The following is a 27,099-nucleotide window of genomic DNA, read 5'->3' as shown; positions in this document are numbered from 1 at the left end:
TCTTGATTATGAGCACTTTTTTCCTAAAATTGTAAAGCTGTGTCATGTGGAAGTCTTAACTGACTGCTCTCTTATTATTCCCAGGGTATAAAATTAAAGGAAAATAATTTATCTAAAGGAGATATATTTTTTCCAGAAATTATAGTATTATAAAGCAGTTTATCTAAGTTGTTGGGTTTATCTGTACCTCTATTTTTGTTATTATGTATGTGGTATCCTGATCTTGTTCTAAAAAAAGAACTTAAATTAGTTTAAGGTGATGTTTTCCATTAATGTGACTTCAACACAAGCATAAGATAAACATCTTACAGGCCCTGCCCTGTAGGTTCATGCCAACAAACACATCTGTGTAGGCTCCAAAATAGACATTCTAAGGTGTAAATGGACTCAACTGTACCCTTGAACTTATTATTTATAACCAAAATTACTTCTGCAGCTGCAGAAAGTTGACAGTTCTGAAACTGGCTGATGGGTGTATGGAACTTCATTAGTATTTTTATACTTTTTTCTTTTTTTTTTTTTTTTTGAGGTGGAGTCTCACTCTGTTGCCCAGGCTGGAGTGTGGTGGTGCGATCTCTGCTCACTGCAACCTCTGCCTCCCAGGTTCAAGCGACTCTCCTACCTCAGCTTCCAGAGTAGCTGGGATTATAAGCATTTGCCAACATGCCCTGCTAATTTTTGTATTTTTAGTAGAGATGGGGTTTCACCATGTTGGCCAGGCTAGTGTTGAACTCCTGACCTCAAGTGATCCACCCACCTCGGCCACCCAAAGAGCTGGGATTACAGGCATGAGCCACCACGCCCAGCCTATTTATACTTCTGTCATCCAGAAAATTTCTCTAAGTATAAAAAAATCCTTTTTCTATTGCATAGAATTCCTATTATCTAAATAAAATGCATTATATAATCAATATATCTAAATATTACACGTGTGGTTTTATGTGCACAGTGGGAATGTGACATTTGTATTTACATATTAATTAGCTGCATTTGCATTTATGAATTAACCGCATGCAATTAAATAATTGTTAGTACAATTTTTTCTTAGCAAAGTTGTCGTCACAAAATATAAAATGAAAGCTACACACTTTAAAAATTATTCTTGCTCTAATTTGAGCCATCTTCTAAAATCCCAGTGGTTTTGCCCTTTCTAATAAAACTTGACTTAATTTTTAAACACTTAATCTACAATCTACTTTAATTTAAATGATTTTCATTAAAAATTTAATTTTAGAAGTACTCAATCCTCTTGATATTCTTTTCAATTAACAACTAAATATGGAATTGACATGCTCACAAATTAATTAGTGTTGAAAGAGTAAAGGGGAAATATATGGAAAAAAGTATTCCTTTCATAATTAAAACCTGCTGGCATCAGAAATAGCTAGACCTGGAAAAAACAAGACTTTCCCATTATGTCCTAGTTGGTGTTTATATATTATCCATCTTCCTAAGGTCCTTTATTTTATATCCCACTTAAAGTAAAATCATTTTTGTTCTTTAACATGAAGCCCAGATAAACATAAATACAGTTGCTGTATTACTGTACAACAGAAGTGATGAGATTTCTATATGGGCAGATCTCATAAAAACAAATATAGTATAAACTGTGTTTCTCTGAAAAAGGCAGTCTACTTAATGCAATAAAATATTCAAACAAAGATATAGAACATACTAAAATAATGGACCTAATAATTCTTTAAATGATTAATTTAAAAGGTTCTGGTTTCTAATATATCTGAATGCTAAGTAGTAGGTTTTTATTTGCCAAGATGGCAAATATTGCCCCTATTGATATATTCACCAAGTGGCATTTACTACTTTTGGTGAGAGGTGAGAGAGGAAGGGAGGGAAATGGTGGGGGATGGGGAGAGAGAGAGAGACAAAAAAGAGGGGGAGGAGGAAGAAGAAAGAGACAGAGACAGACCCTGGGGTGGAAATGGAAGAATATTACTATGACAGAAATGTCAAAATATTATTCTCTTATTGGATACAATTGAATTCAACTTTGTAAAAGTAAAAATTAAGTATATATTATTAGTGTAAGTTTAAGCTCCTTAGTATAGGACCTAGATGAAGCAGAGTTTTCATGAATAAGATTCCTTTAAGCCTACTTGTTGACTACAGTAAGTGATCTATAAAATTCTAGCATTCTAGGTAGGAGAAATAAGTCCTGGTGTTCTATAGCATTATAGGGTAATATCATTAACAACAATTTGTGCTGTATTTTCAAATAGCTCGAAGAGTGGATTTCAAATGCTATAACACAAAGAAATGATAAACGTTTGAAGTGATGGACATGCTAATAATCCCCATTTGATCACAACACATTGTATACATGTATTAAAATATCACAATGTACCCCACAAATATATACAATTATTGTATCAAGTAAGAATAAAAGTAAAAAATTAAAATGTTAAATTGTTACATGCTTCAAATTTTTACCATTCTATGATTAACTTAATACTAAAATGACATACCTAAGTTGATGCTCCCTCAAGTTTGATAAGGCTTCCATACCATGTAAATAGGAATATACTATTTCCAGATCCTGTTTCAAAGAAAAGAATAGAAATTATTAGACTTGTCAGGAAAAGAGGTTTCTAAAATAAGTCACTATATCTACAAACCAAATTAAACTATGGATAGCTTTTTTAAAAATACATGTTTTCTTAAGACATTAAAAATAAACATTACTAAAAGCTCAGTTGTACAAATGTCATCCATTACAACTGCTTCTGGGATATGCACAAAACCTACTAAAATATAAAATAAAATGATTAACTTATAAAAATAAATTCCTCATAAATCGTTCTTTATCACCTGTTTCTGCCTTTTACATCAAAATAGCAAGTACAAAGTTTTAATTTCACAGTATATTTGTCAATACCATAGTTAAATCAAATTATTTTCTTAGTCAATATAAAATGAATGCTTGTTATTTCCTGGATACACTTAAAAATGGATATAAATTCAATTTTTTTCAATTCTTACCAAAATTACATCTTATATAGAAATATTTTCTTATATAGAAATACTTAAGTTTAAATATTTTCTTTTAAAAAAGGAAACATGCCTTGTTTTAACAGATCACATTGCAGTAAATAGGAAAAAAAAAGACTCAAAGTTATTTATGAAAGTTCAGAAGAAGTAAAAATTCAAAGTCCTGTTTATATTCATTTGTGACAAGCCAGAAAGGATCTAGTATTTTAAGACTCTAATATCTAGAAGTCTAGGATTACACATAGTTTCTGACATCAAGAATGTGAGGGATATTTACTCCTCTCTTAAACCTTAGTCAGAATCTACAACAAATCTATTTTAAGAAATTTGTAAAATAATCCTCTCCTTTTCAAAGTGTTAACAGCTTTATTTACTGATGATTCACATACTATAAAATGTATCCTTTTAAAGTGAACAATTCAGTGGTTTTGTTGTACAATCTATCATCACTAATTTCAGAACATTTTCACCATCCCAAAAAAACAACTCCATACTCATTAGCAGTCATTCTCCATTCCCCCTTACTCTAAGCTCCTGACAACCACTAAACCACTTTCTGTTTCTATGGGTTTGCCTATTCTGAACATTTCGTGTAAATGAAATCCCACAGTGGAATACATGATCTTTGGGGACAGCTTCCTTCACTTAGCACAATGTTTTCAAGGTTTATCCATGTTTTAGCATGTATCAGTACTTTTCTTTTTATTGCCAAATATTATTTCATAGTAGATATATACTACATTTCATTTGCCCATTTATCAATTGATGGACATTTAGGATCTTCCCTCTTTTTGGCTATTATGAATAATGCTGCTGTAAACTGATGCATAAGTTTTTGTTTGAACACCATTTTGAATTCTCATGGGTATACACCTATAAGTCAAACTGCTGGTTCACGTGATAACTCTGTTTGACTCTTTGAGGACCTGCCAAACTGCTTTCCTAAGTCACTGCAACCATTTTATAATCTCACAGGCAATGTATGAGGATTCCAAGCTCTCTACATCCTTACCAACGCTTGTTATTGTCTCTCTTTTTATTTTAATCACCTTACTAAGTGTGTAATGGTATTGACTTGCACTTCCCCAATGATTAAGGATGTTGAGCGTCTTTTCATGTGCTTTTTTGTCCATTTATATAACTTCTTGGATAAGTGTCTATTCAAATTCTTTGTTCAAAGAAATGGGGAAAGGATTCCTTATTTAATAAATGGTGCTGGGGAAACTGGCTAGCCATATGTAGAAAGTTAAAACTGGATCCCTTCCTTATACAAAATTTAATTCAAGATGGATTAAAGACTTAAATGGTACCTAAAACTATAAAAACCCTAGAAAAAAACCTAGGCAATACCATTCAGGACGTAGGCATGGGCAAGGACTTCATGACTAAAACACTAAAAGCAATGGCAACAAAAGCCAAAATTGACAAATGGGATCTAATTAAACTCAAGAGCTTCTGCACAGCAAAAGAAGCTACCATCAGAGTGAACAGGCAACCTACAGAATGGGAGAAGATTTTTGCACTCTACCCATCTGACAAAGGGCTAATATCCAGAATCTACAAAGAACTTAAACAAATTTACAAGAAAAAAATCAAATAACTCCATTAAAAAGTGGGCAAAGGATATGGACAGACACTTCTCAAAAGAAGACATTTATGCAGCCAAAAGACACATGAAAAAATGCTCCTCATCACTGGCCATCAGAGAAATGCAAATCAAAACCACAATGAGATGCCGTCTCACACCAGTTAGAATGGCAATCATTAAAAAGTCAGGAAACAACAGGTGCTGGAGAGGATGTGGAGAAATAGGAACACTTTTACACTGTTGGTGGGACTGTAAACTAGTTCAACCATGTGGAAGACAGTGTGGCGATTCCTCAAGGATCTAGAACTAGAAATACCATTTGACCCAGTCACCCCATTACTGGGTATATACCCAAAGGATTATAAATCATGCTGCTATAAAGACACATGCACACATATGTTTATTGTGGCACTATTCACAATAGCAAAGACTTGGAACCAACCCAAATATCCAACAATGATAGACCGGATTAAGAAAATGTGGCACATATACACTGTGGAATACTATGCAGCCATAAAAAAGGATGAGTTCATGTCCTTTGTAGGGACATGGATGAAGCTGGAAACCATCATTCTCAGCAAACTATCACAAGGACAGAAAACCAAACACCGCACGTTCTCACTCACAGGTGGGAATTGAACAATGAGAACACTTGGACACAGGAAGGTGAACATCACACACCAGAGCCTGTCGTGGGGTGGGAGGAGGGGGGAGGGATAGCATTAGGAGATATACCTAATGTAAATGACGAGTTAACGGGTGCAGCACACCAACATGGCACATGTATACATATGTAACAAACCTGCATGTTGTGCACGTGTACCCTAGAACTTAAAGTATAATAAAAAACATTCTTTGTTCATATTTTAATTGGTTTATCTGTCTTTTTATCATTAAATTGTAAGTCCTTTATACATTCTGGATAGAAGGTCCTTATTCAGATGTATAATTTGTAAATATCATTTCCCATTCCATGGACCATCTTTTTTACTTCCTTGATGGTGTCCTTTGAAGCACAAAATTTTAATTTTGAAGTCCAATTTATTTTCTTTTGTTGCATGAGCTTTTAGAGTAATATTTAAGAAACCATTACCTAATCCAAGATCCCAATGATTTACTACCATATTTTCTTCTAAAAGTTGTATGGTTTTAGCTCTTACATTTAGGTCTATGATCCATTTTAGTTTTTGTATACAGTGTGAAGTAGGGGTCCAATATTATTTTCACATGTGCATATCAGTTGTCCTGGAACTCTCTGTTGAAAGGACTATTCTTTACCACATTGAACTGTAATGGTACGCTTACTGAAAAATCAATTGACCATAAATAAAAGGGTTTATTTCTGGACTCTCAATTCTATTCCACTGGTTTGTCTATCCTTGTGCCTGTACCACGCTGTCTTGAGTAGGTAGCTTTGGTAGTTAAGTTTTGAAACTGTGAATTGTGAGTGTTCCAGCCTTGTTCTACCTTTCACAAGAGATTTTTCTGGCTCTTTTAGGTGCCTTGCATTTTCAATCTTAATTTTTTTGATTAGCTTGTCAGTATATGCAAATAAGCCAGTTGGGATTTTAGTAGGGTTGCACTGAATCTGCAGACCAATCCGAGTAGTATTGCCATCTTAAAAATATTAAGTCTCCTGATCCATAACATGTGATGTCTATACATTTATTTAGGTCTTCTGTGATTTCTTTTAACATTGTTTTTGTCTTTTCAGTGTACAGACCATACTCTCTTGGTTAAATTTTAATCTTTTTAATTAAGAAAAAAAACTTTTTGTAGCCTGAGAACACTTACGAACAATTAGAACTGTGTGTGCAACTGAATCTTATACAAGGACACAGATGACAATTATTCACAGAATAACTAGATAAGGAATTAGAAACCTTTTAAAGAAAATACTAAGGCCGGGCAAGGTAGCTCACGCCTGTAATCCCAGTATTTTGGGAAGCCGAAGTAGACAGACCATTTGAGGTTAGGAGTTCGAGACCAGCCTGGCCAACATGGTGAAACCGCATCTCTACTGAAAACACAAAAATTCGCTGGGTGTGTGGCATATGCCTGTAATCCCAGCTCTGTGGGAGGCTAAGGCAGAAGAATCGCTTGAACCCAGGAGAAGGAGGTTGCAGTGAGCAGAGATTGTACTACTGCACTCCTGCCTGGGCAACAGAGTGAGACTCCGTATCAAAAAAAAAAAAAAAAGAAGAAAAGAAAATACTAGGAAGCTTTTCAGTCTAAAATATTTTAGACTATTTTAATCCTTAAAACAATGTTATGGTATATTAAGACATGATTTATAATTTTAAGTCATTCCAATTTAAAATTTACCAATATTAGGAACTTAAAATGTCACCCTCATATAGACAACTTTCAAATAAACTGATGGCCTCTCATTTTATCCGTCTGTACTCCGATATTTCCAAGAAGCCTTTTAAAAGCTATTTAAAGACGGAAATATAAAAATAGGTCCCATAAGTTCAATACCAATAAGAAAACTAAAACAAAATTGTTTCCTCTATCCAGTTAACAAAGTGTACCTTCCTAAATCTAATAAACCCCTTCTTTAGAAAAGCAATCAGGCTCCAATCATAATGTTCTATTTGCATTCAAGGAAAGCCAATAAAAATGTCCTAATGAAACATTTATAATAAAAGATCCTTCTGGATAATCCTAAAGTTCACCATTCTAGTTTAAATAGTATGAATTTGTATGTTACTTGAAGTTGTTAAATAGTACAGAATGACTGTATTCCCGGCCAGGCATGGTGGCTCACACCTGTAATCCCAGCACTTTGGGAGGCCGAGGTGGGTGGATGACCTGAGGTCAGGAGATCGAGACCATCCTGGCCAACATGGTGAAACCCCGTCTCTACTAAAAATACAAAAAAGTAGCCAGGCGTGGTGATGCACGCCTGTAGTTCCAGCTACTCAGGAGGCTGAGGCAGGGGAATCGCTTGAACCTGGGAGGCGGAGACTGCAGTAGGCTGAGATTGTGCCACTGCACTCCAGCCTGGCAACAGAGCGAGACTCCATCTCAAAAAAAAAAAAAAAAGACTGCTTTCCCATTTCTGAGGAGCTTATATTCTGACAATGTAAGACTAATATTAAAGTCTTACATTGTTTTCACTAAATTACCTGTCAACCTGTTATAATCTGACCAAGGCCTAAAACTGATTTTATCTAAGCAAAAAGACTATTTGCATTCATTTAACCATCAAGCAAATAAATTCACACTGACCAAAAAAGTGTATTTGGAAAAGTATTAGAAAGAAATAAAATTTTTAAAAGCTATTTCTGGAAAGGACGGAGAAGTCTAAGAAACACAGTAGAAGCAAGAATTTGGAAGCCTCAAGACAGAATCAAAGAACAGCCTTAAGACCTTAAAATAGAACAAAAGGCCTTGAAATAATCGAGTTTCTACTCCTTCAACTAACCCAAGAAAAATCAAAGATAAAAAGCTAGCTCACTGATCAAGTGGCACTTTATTAATCTGTTGCTTTTCAACATTACGGTGTTTCACAGTTGTATAAGGGCCACGCTCTTATACAAATTACGTCATACACATTATGTGTGTTAGTATGATATACACGGATTTGACAATTTTGAGTATGACTGTATACTTTGAATAATAACCATTATTTCTTTACCTTAATTATAACATACAAATTAAATAAGATTGTTGATTAGTTAATAAAAATGTAAAGAATGGAATATTATCACCTATAGTTCACTGACATAAGTGAACAAATCAGGAAGTTGTTACTGAGCCTGTATCATAAAACTGGGAAATAGACATTACACCTTACTGCATGAACAAACTTAAAAAGCAGTTTTTCTTTCTATATGTACCTGCATAAATAAAACATTCATATCTCATATAATCATGATTTTTAGGGGGTACTTTCAGATGTGTCATTATTCAAGCAGTATACAACCAGAAAACCCTGTGTAGTAACTGCTTCATTTTGTATTTTATATATCAAACCAGACTATAAACTTCTTAAATAAATTCAATTACATTCAGAGTTTCTTCTATTGCTCTTACAGTACATCATCCCACATGAAACTTGTTTTAAACGGTCTGTGCCACAAGGAGCCTATAAACTAGGGGAAAAGACTACATTATTCTGCTATTATAGATGCAATTAGATGGCTTCACAGATAGACTCCATGTAAACTTGAGACTTCTTAGTTGTATTAACAGGAGTGGCAGGCAACACATAAGTAAATGTTTCACTACGTAATATGAACTTGACCAACGTGGATTTGGTATGTAGGAAAAAACAGAGAAACTATGGCAAAAACATCAAGAAATCTCTGCTCTCAGACCCTGAAAAATAAAAGAAAGTTTACTAGAGATAAGCAAAAGACATGCAAATCAAAGGAAGAAGCAATCTGTGTTTAAGCTTTTCTTCAATCAGGAGGTCAGCAACCAAATATTAGTTACCATAAATCGCATAAACAACAAAAAGCAAAAAGGAAGACAAGTTTTCTTATCCTTTCCTAAAAGCAAGTGGGACTAAGCAATGTCTTGAAATAGGCACACATTGCCTTTCATTTCTAATCTTCCTATCAACTTTTTCTACCTTCTCAACAGGTGTCGAGACCTCACATTACCCAAGCCCCGTATCAGCTCACTATGCCCTGGTCAAAGAATTAAATGCAGGCAATCTGAACACATTCAGTAGGAACCCTTAAAACTTGCACAAGAACTGTCTGTCGGCATTTGTACTTCCATAGTCCAAACAAACCTCTAAGTGGTATGAGATTTCAGGCAGCACAACCAAGAGAAATGAAATCTACCAGGAGTGTAAGGGAGGAGATTTGGGGCATGAAAGGCCACTTGCAAAACAATCCAGCTCTGCCCTGCCCAGGAGCTACCCCCACTCCTTTCCTGCCTGTAGTGGTCACTCCTATTTCTCCTCCTTCACTCCTCACACAGAAGTTTCAACCTTTATTTCCCCTTAGTTGTTGGCTTTTATTAAAATAATTAGTTGGCATGGAATTGCCTCTATCAGCAAAAAAACAGAAAGGCAAGTGAGTAAGAATGGGGTGCTGAGAAGTCCCGCTCCTCAAACCAACCTGAAATGTGCAGCCATCAGTGAAAGCCAAATATGTAGCATCACAGAGCAAGACTTTTCTCTTAAGATGCACAAAGAAATGTATGGCCTTCAGGGAGTTACGCTTTTAGATTCTTTTATTCTCTATGCAAACAAGAAACATTCATAGAAGGAAATTTCAACCAACAACTATAGAAAAATAATGCTGGAGAGTTAAATTACCTAGTGTCTCAATTTCCATTTTGGTCAAAAAACTATGACACACAAACTGAAAAATTTCTAACATTCCCAACTGCACTTCCCAAGACAAATGAAATTCACATGACTACTACTATTTTAAAGGACTCTGAAAAAAAAGTAAGCTATTTTTCCCCCAAATTCTCTAGTCATTGAGCACAAACAGGAACATGTTGCTCTAACCAGGAAGCAGCATTTTTTAGAACAATAAGTCTTTCGTTTTACCCTAGGAAGGACATCCTTTTCTCAAAAATAGATGCTACTTGAAAATAGAATGAAGTTATAAAACCACGGTAGCACAGTGGACAAAGATATTGATAAACCAATTGGAATAAAGCTTTCCCATGAAAAACAGACTCCCTTTTTTGTCCCAAATGTAAACCAGATTCAAAACCCAAAAGCATCCTTTAAGTACTTTAAGACAGTGATTGTTCACAACCTATCCAAAGTCAATCCTCTTGCTCAAAGTCTGTTAACATAATACACGCTAGGTTAGGCGTGGTGGCTCACGCCTGTAATCCCAGCACTTTGGGAAGCCGAGGCGGGTGAATTGCCTGAGGTCAGGAGCTCAAGACCAGCCTGGCTAACATGGAGAAACCCCCGTCTCTACTAAAAATTCAAAAACTAGCCGGGCGTGGTAGTGCGCACCTGTAAGCCCAGCTACTTGCGGGGCTGAGGCAGGAGAATCGCTTGAACCCGGGAGGTGGAGGTTGCAGTGAGCTAAAATCGCGTGGCAGCACTCAAGCCTGGGTGACAGAGCGAGACTCCGTCTCAAAAAAAAAAACAACAAAAAAAACAAAATACATGCTAATGGGAAAGAAGTCAGAGGGAGAGTACCCCACATCCTGGGCTCTCTAATTTCTCCTCAGAGACTCATTCAGTACATATTGCTTCATAGCAAACTTATAATTCACTTACAACTAGCTTTTAGTTTCATTTGTTTGCAGCATCAAGATCTCACTAACAATGTACAGTATGTCTTAATATGATCTTTGGAGAACTGAGAGCAGATTACTATTTCTCCACCTCCTCTCCTGACTGCCTGCCCATACCATATGCTGGTGCAATCCCTCCTATCCTGTATAGACTCTTTGCTGCTTGTACACAACCAAAAATAATGGGGTGGGGGGATTATGTTCCACTGCACCATGAGAAAAAGACATATCTTTTTCCTTTAAAAGGGGTTTTGTTTCATATATGAACTTACATATTTAACTGTATTTGGAACTGGATTGATTCCTTTAAAAAGCCTTTCTTAATAGTCAAGGAAACTGAGGCCAAGACTGTGTCATAATTAGCAGGCCTGTGGAGGTTGAGGCCTAAGTGGTAAATGTCTATGGACTTAAACGTAAGGAGGAAGAGAAAGGAGCATCTTGCTTAAAGCGACACTGGTCACAGGACCAGAACTGTCCTGATGCCAACATATTCTTCCTTGTGGATCCATCAGAGAGAGGAACTTGGAAAGATAAAAATGAAATTTATCCTTTTGGGCAAAAGATCACTAGCAATGAATCAGAGAGTTACGTCTTGAACATTATTAATAAGGGGGTTAAAAGCTAGATTATCCAATGCTCAAATTCACGTCTATACCCAAATGGTGGAGGGGCAGAAAAGAGGAAGTTCTGCACGTTTCATTATGTTTACTGATATGGTATGGTTAAGTGGATATGCTATGGTTAAGTTGCAGTGTTTTATTTAGGAGATCTCAAATACTTCTACACTAAAACATACAAAAGAGCTATCCTAAGAAGGAGAGAGATGTAATAAAAGGAATACAAGCTTTGGAGTCAGATGGGGCAGAGTTCAAATCCTGATCCCCACCACTCCCTAGCTGTGTGACCCTGGGTTTGTTAATGAGACCATATTTGCAAAAGACAGTGAATAATATCTATGCAACTAGGCTGTGTGGCTGAAATTACACATAGTTTCAGTACTGATAGTTTCATGGCAAAATCAGATCCTGGAAAAAAAGGTGATTGAGTTCATTGTCAATGAGATCTGAATAAAAGCACAAGTAATCCTAAGAATATAAAATTTAAAATATTCCTGAGACACTTACTATATATATCAGAATTTTTACAAATTAATGTATCCTTTTATGATGTGTCTGTATGCCAAAAAAAAAAAAGTCAAATGAATTCTTATAATACTTATAAAGGGCCCCTAAACTGTCTGTTTTATAAATCCAGATTTTCATATTAGGTTTAAAGAGAAGTGTACCTGACTTGTATTTTATCACATCTGTTATAAATATACTTTCCAAATGACATTGGTAAGAAATCTCATATCCTTAAGATTGAGAAAGAGAATGGGGAAATTTTCCAATTTGAAAACAGCCACTTAATTTTTCCTCCAAGAAAGATTGGCTAGGAACATACTTAAGACTGGCAGAGCTGGACAACAAACTGTAAGTATTTTCCTCTCTAATGTAAGTTTACCTTCCATAGCTCAAGACTGTTTTACAACACTTAAAATGAAGTCGTTAAAAAAAATTCTGCATGCATTCCATTAACATTTGGACCTACAGACTTTCTACCTTTAAAACATTCCTTATAATATTTACACTTCACTCTTAAAATTGTTTAAAATTATAAGAGGTTTCCCACAAGTTTCAGGTCACATTGGAGTTACTGAAACTGACTTTGAAGACCTAATTTAATTTAGCATCATTCTTGGATATTTTTTCATCTGTGGATGATATTAGAAAACAAATTAAAATGTTGTATATATTTTCTTCTAAAATATATCCACACAACTGAAGTATCATGTGAAGAAAACCTGTTATATTGAAGTAATTCAATATAACACATCAGCAGCATATTGTCAGGTTAAACCTTTTTAACATTTTTTTGCAGTATTTCCCAAAATGTGCCCCACAGTACCTTGTCCTATACAACATTGTATAGCATGTATTTCTCCCAGGTTCACAAACTACATTAAAGTTCACACAGGAGAGGGACTAATAACTTTACCCACAAATTTCCCAAACAAGGCTAATGCTGTCTTTGTTTGAGGTGGGGGCAGAGGGTGCCTGTTACCTCCAGAGCACATATCTGTTAACACTGTGTCAAGCACACCATGTTCAAACCACCTCGTTCCAAGGCTCCCCACACTGGAACGAAACCCAAACACCAACAACCTCTTGCACCCTTTCCACATGATGACCAGCAGTCTTTGGGTCTAGCCTAACACAAAGTCCCTCCAAACACTCTTCCACCCTCCTCTGCTCCAAGACCCCATTTAACACTGGCAGTGAACACTTCCTTTCTGAGCCTCTGAAGTTCTTACCGCCTTGACCATTCACATTAGGCCCTTCACACATGCTCTACGTGGGCACTTTAATAGGTTTGTATTTTATGTCCTCGATCAGAGAAGCACCTTGAACAAAGACACTCGTCTTCTCTTACATCTCTTTCTCAGCTCTGCATCTAGCAACGGACGGTGGATGTGCTGGGTGCAAAGAAAGAAAAGGGCAACATTCCTGCAGGGGTGGTGGTATGCACGATCTTAAGCACTCCCTGAGAACAGGGAGAGAAAGAAATGAAGGAAATGTGTTTTCAATCTGGGTGTTACAGCTTCAGAAAACTCAAACCTACACAGGCTGAAACAATTCTGTAAATAACCACAAGGTGGCAGACCGGACCAACCGTCCTTCCTAGAACCCAAAAGCAGTCGCCAGTCTCGCAAGTGATTCAACACAGAGATGCGAGTTTAAAGCATTCCTGAAGATCATCTTAAAGAATATGATGATTCCTTTCTCTTTGTGTCCCTGACGAAAAGGGGCAGGAAGTCGGGAACAAGTCCATCAGCACTCCTATTAAACTGTTTAACTTCTATCATCCTTAGCAGGGAAATGTTTATTTTAAAACAGCCTCCCCACATCTTTGTAAAGCACCAGAGCAAATAAAACAAAAATGTCAGATCACCAGCCTGCTGAGGTGCTTTGTGCATCTGAGTCACTCATACCCCAGAGTTACATCATCACATACTTTTGAACAATGTAAGAAAAAAAATCCATAGCAGAGTGTATGGTTTTCAAAAAAAAAATTATTATTTTAGAGTTACAATAATTACTTTAACCCTAAATCATATGAAGGCAAAATACTGTTTCTGAACTAATTTACACCTGAAAGAAAAACAATCTCCTGGGATTGTGATTTCATTCAAATTCACATCAAAGCCCAGGAAAACCTGATAATGACATTACTGGTCATTGCTGATAAGGCCCTCATGTATTTCTTCAGCCTCAGATTCCTAAACATTATAAGACACATGTATGGCTTAAACTTGATTAAGACACATGTATGGCTGAGTGCAGCCATACACGTAATCCCCACAAATGGCCTGCTTGAGTCCAAGTTTGAAACCAACCTGGGAAACACAGTGAGACCCCATCTCTATAGAGAAAGAAGAAAACAAAATTAGCCAGGTGTGGTGACACGCACCTGTGGTCCCAGCTACTGGAGAAGCTGAGGTAGGAGAATCACTTGAGCCCGGGAAGTTAAGGCTACAGTGTGCTGTCACTGTGCCAATGCACTCCATTCTGGGCAACAGAGCAAGACCCTATCTCCAAAAAAAAAAAAAAAAGACACGTATGAAGAATTCTAGAAGTCTAGAAGTAAATTATAAAGACTCAAGTTATTCCATTTGTCTAAAACTTCCTCAGGTTTCTTTTCCAGAGGAAAAAAATAAACAAATCAATCAAAAATAAAACTTCCTCAAGTGTTTTCCACTGAAAAAGGTATGCTTTTTTAAACTGAGTTTTTGAACAATTCCTAAACTTGAGACAAAGGTGATTAGTAATTACCTCATTAATTAGCCATAAAAATTACAAAACAGACTTGTAAATTACAACAAAACACTATCTTATCCCATTCGTCTTCTAATTCAAGTTGGTGTCAGGGAGCCCCAGAGCAGTCAAGTGTCAAGGGACAAGAGTTGAAGAAGGTATAAAGTACTTCATAAATTTTAAGGGACAGATGAAGTATCATCTATAATCTGCATTCTCAAAGAGTTTATCTCTCATTGAAGAAAACACAAGGGTTAAATGATATAGTCACAACAGAAGTCACGAGGCAGTTTTTATGATTACTAACTGGGTGTTATGTTTAGCAACCTAAAATGCATACTATGCACCATGTTCATTGTCACGTCCCTGGGGAAAATGATCCTGTAAGCAAGTTTCATTTGTGAAGTTACATTTTTTCATTAGAAGAAGCAACAATTTAGCTTTCACCAAAAACTCATCTTGTTAACAAATAAGAAAAGAGAAAGTGTCCAAAATCAGTCCGCAATTCCTGTTTTCAAGAGTCAGTATAAATATTTCCCCTTCAGAACAATGTATTACACCACCAAGCCTACAGCTTCCCAGAATTGCCATCTCTTAGGCAGTAAAAATACATTTAACAAAAGATATCTTTGTTTTAAAAGTATCCTATTTTAATAGACTCTCAGACTGCAATATTTGTAGTCAAATTTTAATTTACATGTGTAGATTAACATACTATATTTGCACTGGTTTTTTCCATCAAAAGTTAGCAGGCTGTGAATGATTACATTTGACGTTTAAGTAAAACAACCAAAAACATAAATCAGCTGCATATACACACAGAGAACAGAGGCACAGACATACACTCTCTCTCTAATAAAATGATTCCTGAACTATCTTCAATTTCAATTAAAAAATAACATCAATCAAACACCTTCCCCCCATATTCTCCTCTATCAATAGAGTTAAAACCTTCAGCTTGGTGTTCAATTCATTTCCCAAATACAGTCTGGTTCCAGTTAAACCTCCTAGAAACCTTGCTGAGCTGGGGGTGGACAGACAGGGGCTGCTTGCTATACATCACTCCACTGAACTCCTATCTCCGCAACAAGGGGCCACAGAGTCTGCACAAATCACCCTCAGGAAACCTCAAGTTTCTAATACCAACCTAATTCCAGAGGCACTATCAACAGCACTCAGTGTGAACATTCACCGTACAAAACTCAATAGTCCTACAGTGGTAGAGTTTAGATAGTCTTAATAAAAGCAAAGCAGAATAGGTCACTGAGGACACCAGTTCTTTATTGCCTCTTAGCAAAAAGGAAGTACTCTTTGAATGGAAGCAGGTTTTAAATATAGAAAATTTCATTGTAGCCATTTTTCTAGGACAAAAGACAAAAATAATTTGACATCTGTTTTCCCCATCTTGAATGTTTTACCAAGGAGTCAACCACCAATAGTACTACTTATTCTCAAATTTTTTATTTCTCAAGAGGACAGGAGAAGCAAACGAGAATATTCTACATATGTAATTAAAGCCTTCCACTATTGGTCAGAAATGAGCTAAAATGCTAAAGAAATTATCTCTTTTAGACCTATCCATGAAAGGTAAAGGAGCAGAGAAGAGGAATAGTTTATCCAATCAGATAAACATTTAGAGAAAGGGTGCAGAGGAGGGCAGTTACAGAAAATGTTGTGCATTACCGAATTTCAAAGAAGAATCAGAGACTTAAAAATATGTAAAAATATGTATTTTCTAATCAAGTGCTCCACTAGAAGGGACAGCAAGTTAATTATAGTTTCTGAAGTATCTCACCTTTCAATACATGTTTTGAATTCTCCTTTGAAGCTAAGAATCTCACTTTACTTATCCTACTGATAACTGTTCTACCTCCCCCACTTACAGAGGAAGTAGCATGCATGCATTACAACTTAAAATTGTACATGTGTACATTTGATTTATATGACAGACTCCATCACATTCATAAATAAGTAGACCTTTACCTTCACAATATCAATACTCTGACATCCCACTCCCAACATCTAAAGCCCTCAGATCATCATTACCAAGATTTTCCAGAAATCAGAAGGAAGCAAAGAGCCCTTGGGGTGGTGAGAGTGAACATCCTATGCAGTCAATTACTGCGGAGCAGCCATCACAATCACAAAGGAAGATGAATAGGGAAGGTAGGAAAATGGTTCCCAACTTCACATTTCCTAAATACTTGTGCATAACTTAAAATGTGTGTTGCCTCAGAGTCAGTGTTATAAAGGGTGGTTGGGTTTGTCTATCAGCTACTGCATCCGAGAACTACAGGACCCATACAGGAAGAAGGAAAAGGAAGCTATAAAATATTTTCTTGGTAAAAGATTTCAAAGAAGGCTAGTGAAAAGGTTCCAAATGAAGGTCCACCAGAGAATTCTCACTAATGTGTGGCAAAATGAGAGATTAAGGACAATGAGTTGAGATCCTTGATAAGCTTAATGTATTCCATTTAAAGAGTTCTCCTTCATTGTGGGATTGTAACCTTCCCTTTTTTTTCTCTCTCTTATAATGTCATTACTTGAAATTATATTGCTACTAGATAGTAGTTCACTGTTTTATCTAATATCCTTAATAGAAGAAATGTTTGAAGTTGCCTACCTTATTTTGGTGCTGTAACTCTTGAACGGTAGTATGAAGGGCAATGGTCTTGGCTTGATGAAAATCCAAAAAGTTGGGACACTTGTCTCTGACACCTACCTAAAGCAATCTTACTGAGTGAGTGAGGTGACTGCAAAGTTGCAGAATTATTTGCCTTTTACTTCTGGCTCTTATTCTCTATGAAAACTTTCCAGAAAAAAAAGTATTCTAGGTATTCTGACCCTATCCCACGAAAGATTCTTAAAAAAAAAAAAAAAAAACATTTAAGAGACATTCCTTTTACATTAAAGGTATCTCTAAAACCACTAGTGGAACTCTGGGCCTTGGTATAGAACGAAAAATTTGCAAAATGATGTAGGAAGATGTTGTGGACAGAATAGGTAATCAGAGTGCACCTTTCCAGGCAATTCCCCTGCATACTTCTCTGCTTGCCAGGCCACTAGGGCTAAGATGAGTCACTTGAGCAACACTGACCGAGTTCAGTATCTGACTGCCATTTACCAGCTTGGCATCCCTGAACAAGTCACTCAACCTCTCTGTGGCTCAGTCTCTCCACCCATAAAATAGGAATAATAACAGTATCTAAGATTTTCAAAGTGAATCATCAGTGCCTTGACGTGTAGTAGGCACTTTCTTTTGTGAACACTGGCATGTGGAACATTATTGTTGTTCAATTTAAAGGTAATTATGAAAATCTAACGGAAGAGGGGTGCCTCAGGGTGAAGGAGGTTATCAGTAACTCTTTGGCTTCTGCCAAAATATGTCAGGGTGCAGAGATTTCCTACAACATACTCAAAATAGCATTTTAGTTTTTCTTTTTTGTTTTCTTAGATAATTTCTGGTCTTAAAGTAAAATAACAATGTTGCAACACTCTAATAGTAGACCATGTAAGAAGTAGACAGGGGAACAGAACAGAGAGATCAGAAATAAATCCACCACGTACAGTCAACTGATTCTCAACAAAGGTACCAAGAGCACACAATGGAGGAAAGAAGAGTCCCTTTGATAAATGGTGTTGAGAAAACTGGGTATCTACATGCAGAAGAATAAAATTAGACCCTTATTAATACCATACACAAAATAAACTCAAAATAAAGACTTAAATGTAAGACCTGGAACTGTAAAACTAATAGTAGAAAACATCTGAAAAGTTCCATGACATTGGTCCGGGCAATAATTTTCTGGAAATGACCCCAAAAGTAAAGGCAACAAAATCAAAAATAGATGAATGGGATCACATCAAACTAAAAAGTTTCTGCATAGCCAAGAAAACAGTTGGGCTAAAGAGACAACCCACAGAATGGGAGGAAATAAAGTTGACCCTTAGTATCCATGAGGGGTTGCTTCCAGAACCCACCCCCGAGGATTTTCCTTATATAAAATGGCATAGGGTTTGCGTGTAGCCTATGCACATGCTTCCATATACTTTAAATCATCTCTAGATTACTTATCATATCTAATGCCATGTAAATACTATGTGAATAGTTGTTGTTATACTGTATTGTCTTTTTTATTGTATTAGTTTTTACTGTTGTATTGTTTGTTTACTGGTTTTTTAAAATATCTTCGATCCATGGTTGGTTGAATCTGCAGGTGCAACCTGAGTATATGGAGAGCTGACTGTATGTGCAAACCATACATCTGATAGGGGGTTAATATTCAAAATATATAAGAAAAACAACTCAATAGCAAAAAAACACAAGTAACCCAATTAAAAAATAGGAAAAGGACATGAATAGACATTTCTCAAAAGAAAATGTTCAAGATCACTAATCATCCAAGAAATGCAAATTAAAACCACAACAAAACCTCACACATGTAAGAATGGCTGTTTAAAAAAGAGAGATGAGCATTGAAGAGGATGTGAGGAAAAGAGAAATTCTCACTGTTGATGAGAATGTAAATTAGTATATTCATTATGGAAAACAGTATGGAGGTTCCTGCAAAAAAATTAAAAATAGGACTACCATATGATCAAGCGGTCCCACTACTGGCTGTATATTCAAGGAAATGAAATCACTATGTTGAAGAGATGCCTGCACTCCTATGTTCACTGCAGCATTATTCACAACAGCTGAGATACGGAATCAACCTAAATGTCCCTCAATGGATGGATGAACAAAGTGCAGTATATAGGTATAACAGAATATTAGCCTTAAAAAAAAAGAAATCCTATTATTTATGACAATATAAATGAACCTGGAGGATATGTTAAGTAAGATAAGCCAGGCATACAAAGACAAATACTGTGTGATGTAATCTATATGTAGAATCTAGAGAAGTTGAATTCACAGGAGTAGAGAGTTCCCACAGTGGTCACCAGGGGCTGGGGAGGAGAGGGCTGTTAGGGAGGTGTTGATCAAATGACACAAAATTAGTTAGGAGGAATAAGTTCAAGAGATCTAATGTACAACATGGTAACTACAGTTAACAACAATATATTGTATTGTTAAATCACTAAGTAAATTTTAAGTGTTCTAACCACAAAAAATAAGTTGAGGTAATATGTATGTTAATCGGCTCAATTTGGCTATTCTACAATGTATGCATATTTCAAATCACGTTGTACACCATAAACACTTATAATTTTTATGTATCAATTTTAGAAATAAACTTCTAAAAACAAGAGAACAGCAGAATTTGACGTGTAATCAAGAGTATTTAATTAAACACACATTTTTTTCCTAATACAAATGACAACTTTTATTTAGTCTCAAATTTCCACATAGATTCGGAGTTGGGGGGGATCCAAAATCTGCTCAGATGTCATCCTTTCCCTTCATTTGCAGTTCACTGGTAAATTCAAGGTATTGAATACTTGCTCTGTGCAAAGTACTGTGCTGGGATGTTGCCTTGGGGATACAAAGGTTGGTACAATATACTCTGGTCCTCAAAGAAACTCAGTTTGCTAGAATAGATATAAGATTCTCACAAATGGCCACAATGCAAGACAGAAATTCAATTATGAATAACGGTTGTCAGAAGACAAGTTTTCTTACTCCCAAATTCACAAATGCTTTCTTCCACTCTACCACTGCTGCCAGCTGATATCAAAACTTCTATATCCTATCACATATATTCTTCTCTTCTAGCCTTTGATCCTCAAGCTACCTACAAAGCAATTATATGAAAAATAATAAATACCATAACTTCTCATTCTTTCCATTGGAAAACTGTTACTGAGTACCTCCTATGCATAATGAAATGTGACCGTATCCTACATGTAGCATCAGGTCCTTTTTCATTAGAAAAGAGGTGTCGTTTTCAAAGTATACCCTTTTACTGAGTTATTTAAATTTATGACAGTTCAATAATAATTCAATATAAAGTGATGTCTTCTGCCAAAATGTACTAATAAATCTGCATGCTCTTGGGGATGAAAACCAACTTGGCAGAACCACCAGCTGTGCTGAACCATGTGTGGGGCCTGGCCGCCCAGCATCCAGTCTGCCTCCTTTGCAATGAACTGGGGAGGGAAAATAAAAATAAAAAGGGGAGGCCAAGGATGGATTTGTTTCCTGACTGTTCACTGGTCATTCACTGTAATGTTCTGGCTATCAAATGCACGCATAGGTATGTGTGCTTCAAGAATACCTGGAAATACATTCCTATGAATATTGTAATTAGTAGTAATTCCTCAGCCTTTCTGGGGAGATTTGGCTTGTGAAAACATTCAACACACTCACCCAGAATTAAGCATGGTAAAGGGGTTGAATATATTTAAGTTCAATCAGGCTCAAAAACAACATACTGTTGTATGAAAGTAAAGAGGTAACTTCATTGTAGAATTCACTAAACAACTCTGGCAATAACCCCAACATAAATTCTAAACCTGTTTTGAGTAATGGCACCAAGGTTTTTATAAAAACTGCGTTACTGGACAACATGGCAAAATTTCAAGATCATACATATTTATACATATGAGCCTCACCACCTTATTTTTAAATTTCATTTCGTCATAGTTGATCGTAATTTTTATTGTAATAGAAAAATGTTAGTAAATCAAAGACAACAATATTTGTGGAAGTAAATCTACCACTACATTAAACAGGTACATTCCTTTTGTCCATTTTCTCAACTATCCAGTTATTGTATAACTTTTGGGAATCTGATCTTTGCCCCTAAATTTACTGAAATTTGTTTCTCCAAGGTCACCAGTGATCTCTTTAAAGCAAATCCTTTTTCTTCTTGTGCCAAGAACAGTGCCAAGCTCTATTCTAGATGCCAGGAACACACTAGCATACAAAACAGAGAAGATCACTGTCCTTTCTAGTAAGACAAACAATATTAAATAAAACATTTTTTTTAAATTTGACAGTGACACACAAGAAGAAAAAAAATCACAAAAGGAAAGGGTATGAAACTTCGGGAAGGCACCCAGTGCTGTGTGGCCAGTCCTTCCCCTTGGGTCTTTCCCGGCCCGACATGGGCTCTGCAGTCTCTCCACGTTAGGTACTCTGAGGGCTGGGCTTTGAACCATCATTCTTCTTCATAAGGATCCTTCCCTGAGATATCACGTCTATTCTCAGCCTATCTTTACAACTGACTCCTGGACTCTGACTTTTTTTTTTTTTTTTTTTTTACAAACCACCACAACTCCCAGCTGATTAGTTACCATTTGAAGCTGCTGAAGCGTCATTTCAAATGGTAACTGAACTTCACACTAAATTTCCCCAAAAAAACTAGCCACATGTTTAGATTTCTCTACTTCTGGTGCCCGCACGAGTGTCCCAGCTATTCCAGTGAAAACCACATAGGAGTTTTCAACTTAGTTGCTACTTGTACCAACTATTTTCTCTTTTTTCACACATCTAGTGAGTCGTCGTTTTTTTAATCCTGTTAAGTCTCCTGTCATACTTTTCTTTTTCATTTCTATTTTCTATGCCATGGTCATTTCGGGGCCTTCTCTTCTTTCACCATGTACAACATAAACCAATTAAAGGACCCCAAGTCATTTTTTAGGCGGTTGCCCTACCCTGCTGGAATACGTCCCTTGATCACCAAATTTCAACTGTGTTACACAGGCACATCACGCAGCATCTGAGGTCTATTCCAGTTTGCCCACATCAGCATCCACTACCCAATCCATCCTGATGGGCAACTCAACTCATATCCTCTGAGAAACCTTTTCAGACCCCTTCTCTAATCTCATCAACATTTACTCATGTATCACGAATAAGGAAACTTTCATATGTTCATTTTTATTGTCGGTTTTTTTAATGTATATATGAAATACCTGAGTAAACAAGACAATATAGACACTACTCAATAAAGACTGTATTGCTCCCATACAGGGACCATATCCTATACCTCTTTTTACTTCCCACAATCCCTAGGAAACTGGATTCTGGAATTCTGGAACTCAAGTGGCAGAAAGCTCTGTAGCAATGGCTGTGTTAACTTCTCTAAGTTAACTACAAAGTAGATCAACAAAGTAATGAGACTAAAATCCCACAGCAGAGGTAAAAATGCATGTCTGATCAATACTTATTATCTGCAAAACAGTACATTTCCTCTAGACGCACTCACCCCTCACCCCACAGGCCTCTACCACACCCTGTCTCATTGCCAGAGTCCTGAGGGTTTGCTCAGTTTTGATTTATGCCTCTGCCCTTTTCCTTACTTTTTTTTTTTTTTTGAGATGGAGTCTTGCTCTGTTGCCCAGGCTAGAGTGCAGTAGCATGATCTTGGCTCACTGCAACCTCCACCTCCCGGGTTCAAGCGATTCTCCTGCCTCAGCCTCCCAAGTAGCTGGGACTACAGGTGCCCGCCACCACGCCCGGCTAATTTTGTGTATTTTTAGTAGAGACGGGGTTTTGTCATGTTGGCCAGGCTGGTTTCAAACTCCCAACCTCGTGATCCACCCGCCTCCCAAAGTGCTGGGATTACAGGTGTGAGCCACCGCTCCCGGCCCCTTTTCCTTACATCTTTGGAGCACTAATCCACATTTGACTAGTCCTACTTCCTAATTTCTTATTTCATTGTTCAATGACTTTTTAAAAAATCTTTCTTTTATCCTCTGTGATTTCTTTTCACATTTTCCAAAATATCCACTGTTAGCTAGGCACAGTGGTTCATGCCTGTAATCGCAGCACTTTGGGAGGCAGAGGCTGGAGGACTGCCTGAGCCCATAAATTCGAGACCAGCCTGGGCAACATGACAAGACTCCAACCCTACAAAAACTAAACAAATTAGCTGGGCATTGGGGTAGGCGCCTGTAGTCTTCCCTACTCAGGAGGCCGAAGTGAAAACTGCAGTGAACTGTGATCCTGCCACCGCACTCCGGCCTGGTCAACAGATTGAGACCCTCTCTCAAAAAAACAAACAAACAAAAATCCACTGTTTACACAATCTGACTGATGTCCAATATCCAACATGCTAAAATGAAAAGACCTGATCCTATATTCAACCTGATATGAATTATTCACTAATGATAACCTGAATTCAAAAACCTTTAGGCAAAGAGACGACACATTTAATTATATTTATGTATACAGATAGATAGAGATATATAGACATAGATATAATTATATAAAATAATTACCAAAACATATCCGATCTGAATGATTTCCTCCAAGTTAAAAATGTATTGACTTTAAAATAAACATGAAAATGAGCCAGGTAGGAAAAAATAGTTACTCCAGAAAAGATTAAAACTTTGTACCAGTTGGTCTATTTTAATGTTCTATTTGATAAAGTAGTATTTAAAACAAGACTCCTTTGTAATGAGTCATCATTTAATTAATATCCAAATACCTTGAGAGCCCATAACAGTTCAACAAAACAGCTGGAAATCAAATATTGGAGATAATTACTCACAGCTGGCTTTATTCAACTGATGTCATATTAAATAAACTTATTCTACAGACCTTTTCCCCTTCCCCAAAAAAGAAAAAAAAAATTCTTTAAGAAACATAGAAGGCTCTTTGTGTGAGATTTTTTTAAATGTGCAGAATATATTCCACTACTAAAGATTTTCAAGAGTATGTGAAAGATTTTCAGCAGGAATACACTGCTGTATTTTATACCATCCTGTGTGCTTGCAATATTTTGAACTTCGTTTTTCTTAAATTTTTCCTAAAACTAAAACAAAAATAGCAAGCTGAACTAAGTCACAAAATATGCTGGAGAGCTAAATTTTTATGATCCTAGCAGTCAGTTTACTATTTTGATATTGGGCTGAATTTATTATTTTTGTAGCGATGTCACATCTCAACAGCTTAGTAATATAAACTATCAAACCAAAATATTAGTTTCAAGCTTACTGTTTCAAGACATTATTTAAACCATTGCATTGTATTGTACCATCCACGTTATACGAATGTATTCATATAAATGATTTATCAACAATAACTACCTATTATATGCCAGACACTGTGCTGAATATTCTATATTATCTCTAATTTCCATGAAATTTCACATGTAGATAATTTATATCTAATAATTACCAAAAGGAAAGATATCAAAGACAGTTTTCAAACTGCTACACACATACACTAACTCCATAATAAGCCAGGTTATTATTATCTGCTACAGTAGAATTTTCAAATCCAAAATACAGATATTTTCATTTTCACTCCTCTCATTCATTCAAATTTGTTCTTATATTCTCTCCCCTTATCCTTCCTGTCTCTCCCGTTTAATAAAGAAGAAGGAAAAAAAAAAAAAAACAACAGCCGGGCGTAGTGGCTCACGCCTGTAATTCCAGGACTTTGGGAGGCTGAGGCGGGAGGATCACAAGGTCAGGACATCGAGACCATCCTGGCTAACATGGTGAAACCCCGTCTCTACTAAAAATACAAAAAATTAGCTGGGTGTGGTGGCGGGCGCCTGTAGTCCCAGCTACTCGGGAGGCTGAGGCAGGAGAACGGCGTGAACCCGGGAGGTGGAGCTTGCAGTGAGCTGAGATTGGGCCACTGCACTCCAGCCTGGGGACACGGCGAGACTCCGTCTCAAAAAAAAAAAAAAAAACTACCAGTACTACTGATACATGTTATGATTATCTACCCAACAAACTTTGAAGTCATATTTTATGAAACCTCACAAGTAGTCCTGATATGTGAGATACAACCTAAGTTTGCTCATTTTATCCATGTACTATAATTTCTTCACACTCATCTAGACAGACCCCTGATGTGATTTTTACTGATGTAATAATCCCTTTGTTTTTCAGATCCTCTTTCATCTTTCAGTAACCCTTTCTTGGCATTTTTTAAAACTATACAGTCTGTAGCACACAGTAAGGACTCAATTCAAATGTGCTGAGTCAGTAAATAAAACTTTTCTTCCAATACACTAGAAAAAGTGATTTTTATGCTTACCAAAAAAATTTAAATAGATTAACACCAAATTTTCTTGACATGTCTTAGACAGTTCCACCGTATTCATTTATGCATTTTAAGTAAACATTTTAATCAGATCTTTTATTTTTGCACATAAGCCTAAATTTTGTGCAACAGATTATATGAGAAATATAAGCTTATATTTAGAATGCTCTTGAATTTTCAATGAGCTTTTATAAACTTTCTTATTTGCTTTATTCTATCACAGTATAAATAACCATTTTTACCACCCTACAAAAGCAAAGTAATTCTCCATCAAGACAAAGTGCTTATTCAACACTCAACATTTATACCTCACAATAAAATGTCTCCATGATCATCTCTCATTATGTGAGGCACTAACAAGATGTTATTGGGGGTTCTGGAGGGAAAAAATTCTGTCACAATTGCCACATTTTACAAATCTGTAAAATAGGTAAAATAATAATGTATAAAATTATTGGAATAAGAAAAACCACCCCACTCTTATAATTGAACCATTTACTTCAAGCATGCCCATCTTTTGGTAAGGATAAATACCTACTAGCTACCTTTTCTGGAATAGTATGATACAAAAAGAAAAAAAAAATTAAGCCCTTTACAAAGCTCAGCAAGTGGTGCACAGTCATCATCAGAAATGACTCCTTTTTGGAACAGGTGTTTCGGAGTGAGGAGTTACCAGGTAACAAAAAGAAGATTGTAGATTATAGCCCACTACCTAACCTCTCTGGTATTTCATCTATTTCTTCCTCCCTGGGTAATCTTACGGAAAAAAAAATGAACAATAAAAGAGACAAGGAACAATAAAAGAGACAACTTAAAATGTGTACTTTAATATACCTTGCATGCTGGCACTGTGGGTAACAGACTGATCTCTGGAGCCAGGCTGAGATAAAATCTACACCTCTGCCACTTGCATGGTTTTTAACTGTGGACAAGTTACTTATAACCTGAGAATCAATTCCATTTGAAAACTCAATGCAAAGGGTGGCTGACGGCTATAATCTAGAATCTTCTTTTTGTTACCTGGTACCTCATTAAATGAGAGAACACCAGCAAAACCCTTAGGTTCTATTTTGATAGCTGGGAGACACTGTGCAGATGTAGGCAGGATTTAAGTAGGTTCTACAATCCAGGTTCATTAATGTATACAACAAACCTGAATTTTAAGTGTAAAGATTTATGAATATGCTTCCCAGGTGGTTGAAAATTATTTTCTAAGAACAATTATAATAATTAATTTTTTCAATGTAAAGATTCCCAGACTTTTTTTTTTTTTTAAGAGACAGTATCTCACTCTGTCATCCAGGCTGGAGTGCAGTGTTGTTATCATAGCTCACTGTAACCCCCAAACTCCTGGGCTCAAACAATCCTCTTGCCTTGTACTTGTAGTCCCAAGTAGCTGGGACTACAAGTACACGCTACCACATCCAGCTATTGTTTTTTTTTTTATTTTTGAAGAAACACAGTCTCACTAT

At 36.4% G+C, this 27,099-nt stretch overlaps 1 protein-coding gene and 1 long non-coding RNA gene across 19 annotated transcripts in view; both read right to left on the bottom strand.

Annotated features, from left to right (window-relative positions):
• Positions 1-27,099, bottom strand: part of RAPGEF2 (Rap guanine nucleotide exchange factor 2) — a 257,227-nt gene that overhangs the window by 171,607 nt on the left and 58,521 nt on the right. For 14 of the 18 annotated variants that reach the window (XM_024246099.3, XM_024246100.3, XM_063723706.1 and 11 more), the window contains exon 2: positions 2,484-2,554. In XM_024246099.3, the coding sequence (XP_024101867.1) occupies positions 2,484-2,554 (71 nt within the window). Of the gene's footprint in view, positions 1-2,483; positions 2,555-27,099 lie in introns of those variants that run through there. The other 4 variants (XM_054554658.2, XM_054554659.2, XM_054554656.2 and 1 more) reach the window with 1 other exon arrangement.
• The window catches only part of LOC129059125 (uncharacterized), a 30,904-nt gene continuing 21,009 nt past the window's right edge, over positions 17,205-27,099 (bottom strand). Inside the window, exon 2 of the long non-coding RNA XR_008524838.1 lies at positions 17,205-26,046. This is a non-coding gene — a long non-coding RNA (uncharacterized LOC129059125). The remainder of the gene's footprint in view (positions 26,047-27,099) is intronic.

The sequence above is a fragment of the Pongo abelii genome, chromosome 3 (genome assembly GCF_028885655.2).
Source record: "Pongo abelii isolate AG06213 chromosome 3, NHGRI_mPonAbe1-v2.0_pri, whole genome shotgun sequence".
Lineage (NCBI taxonomy): Eukaryota > Metazoa > Chordata > Mammalia > Primates > Hominidae > Pongo > Pongo abelii.
The sequence above is the reverse complement of the archived record's forward strand: the minus strand, read 5'-3'. Positions and strand labels throughout refer to the sequence as shown.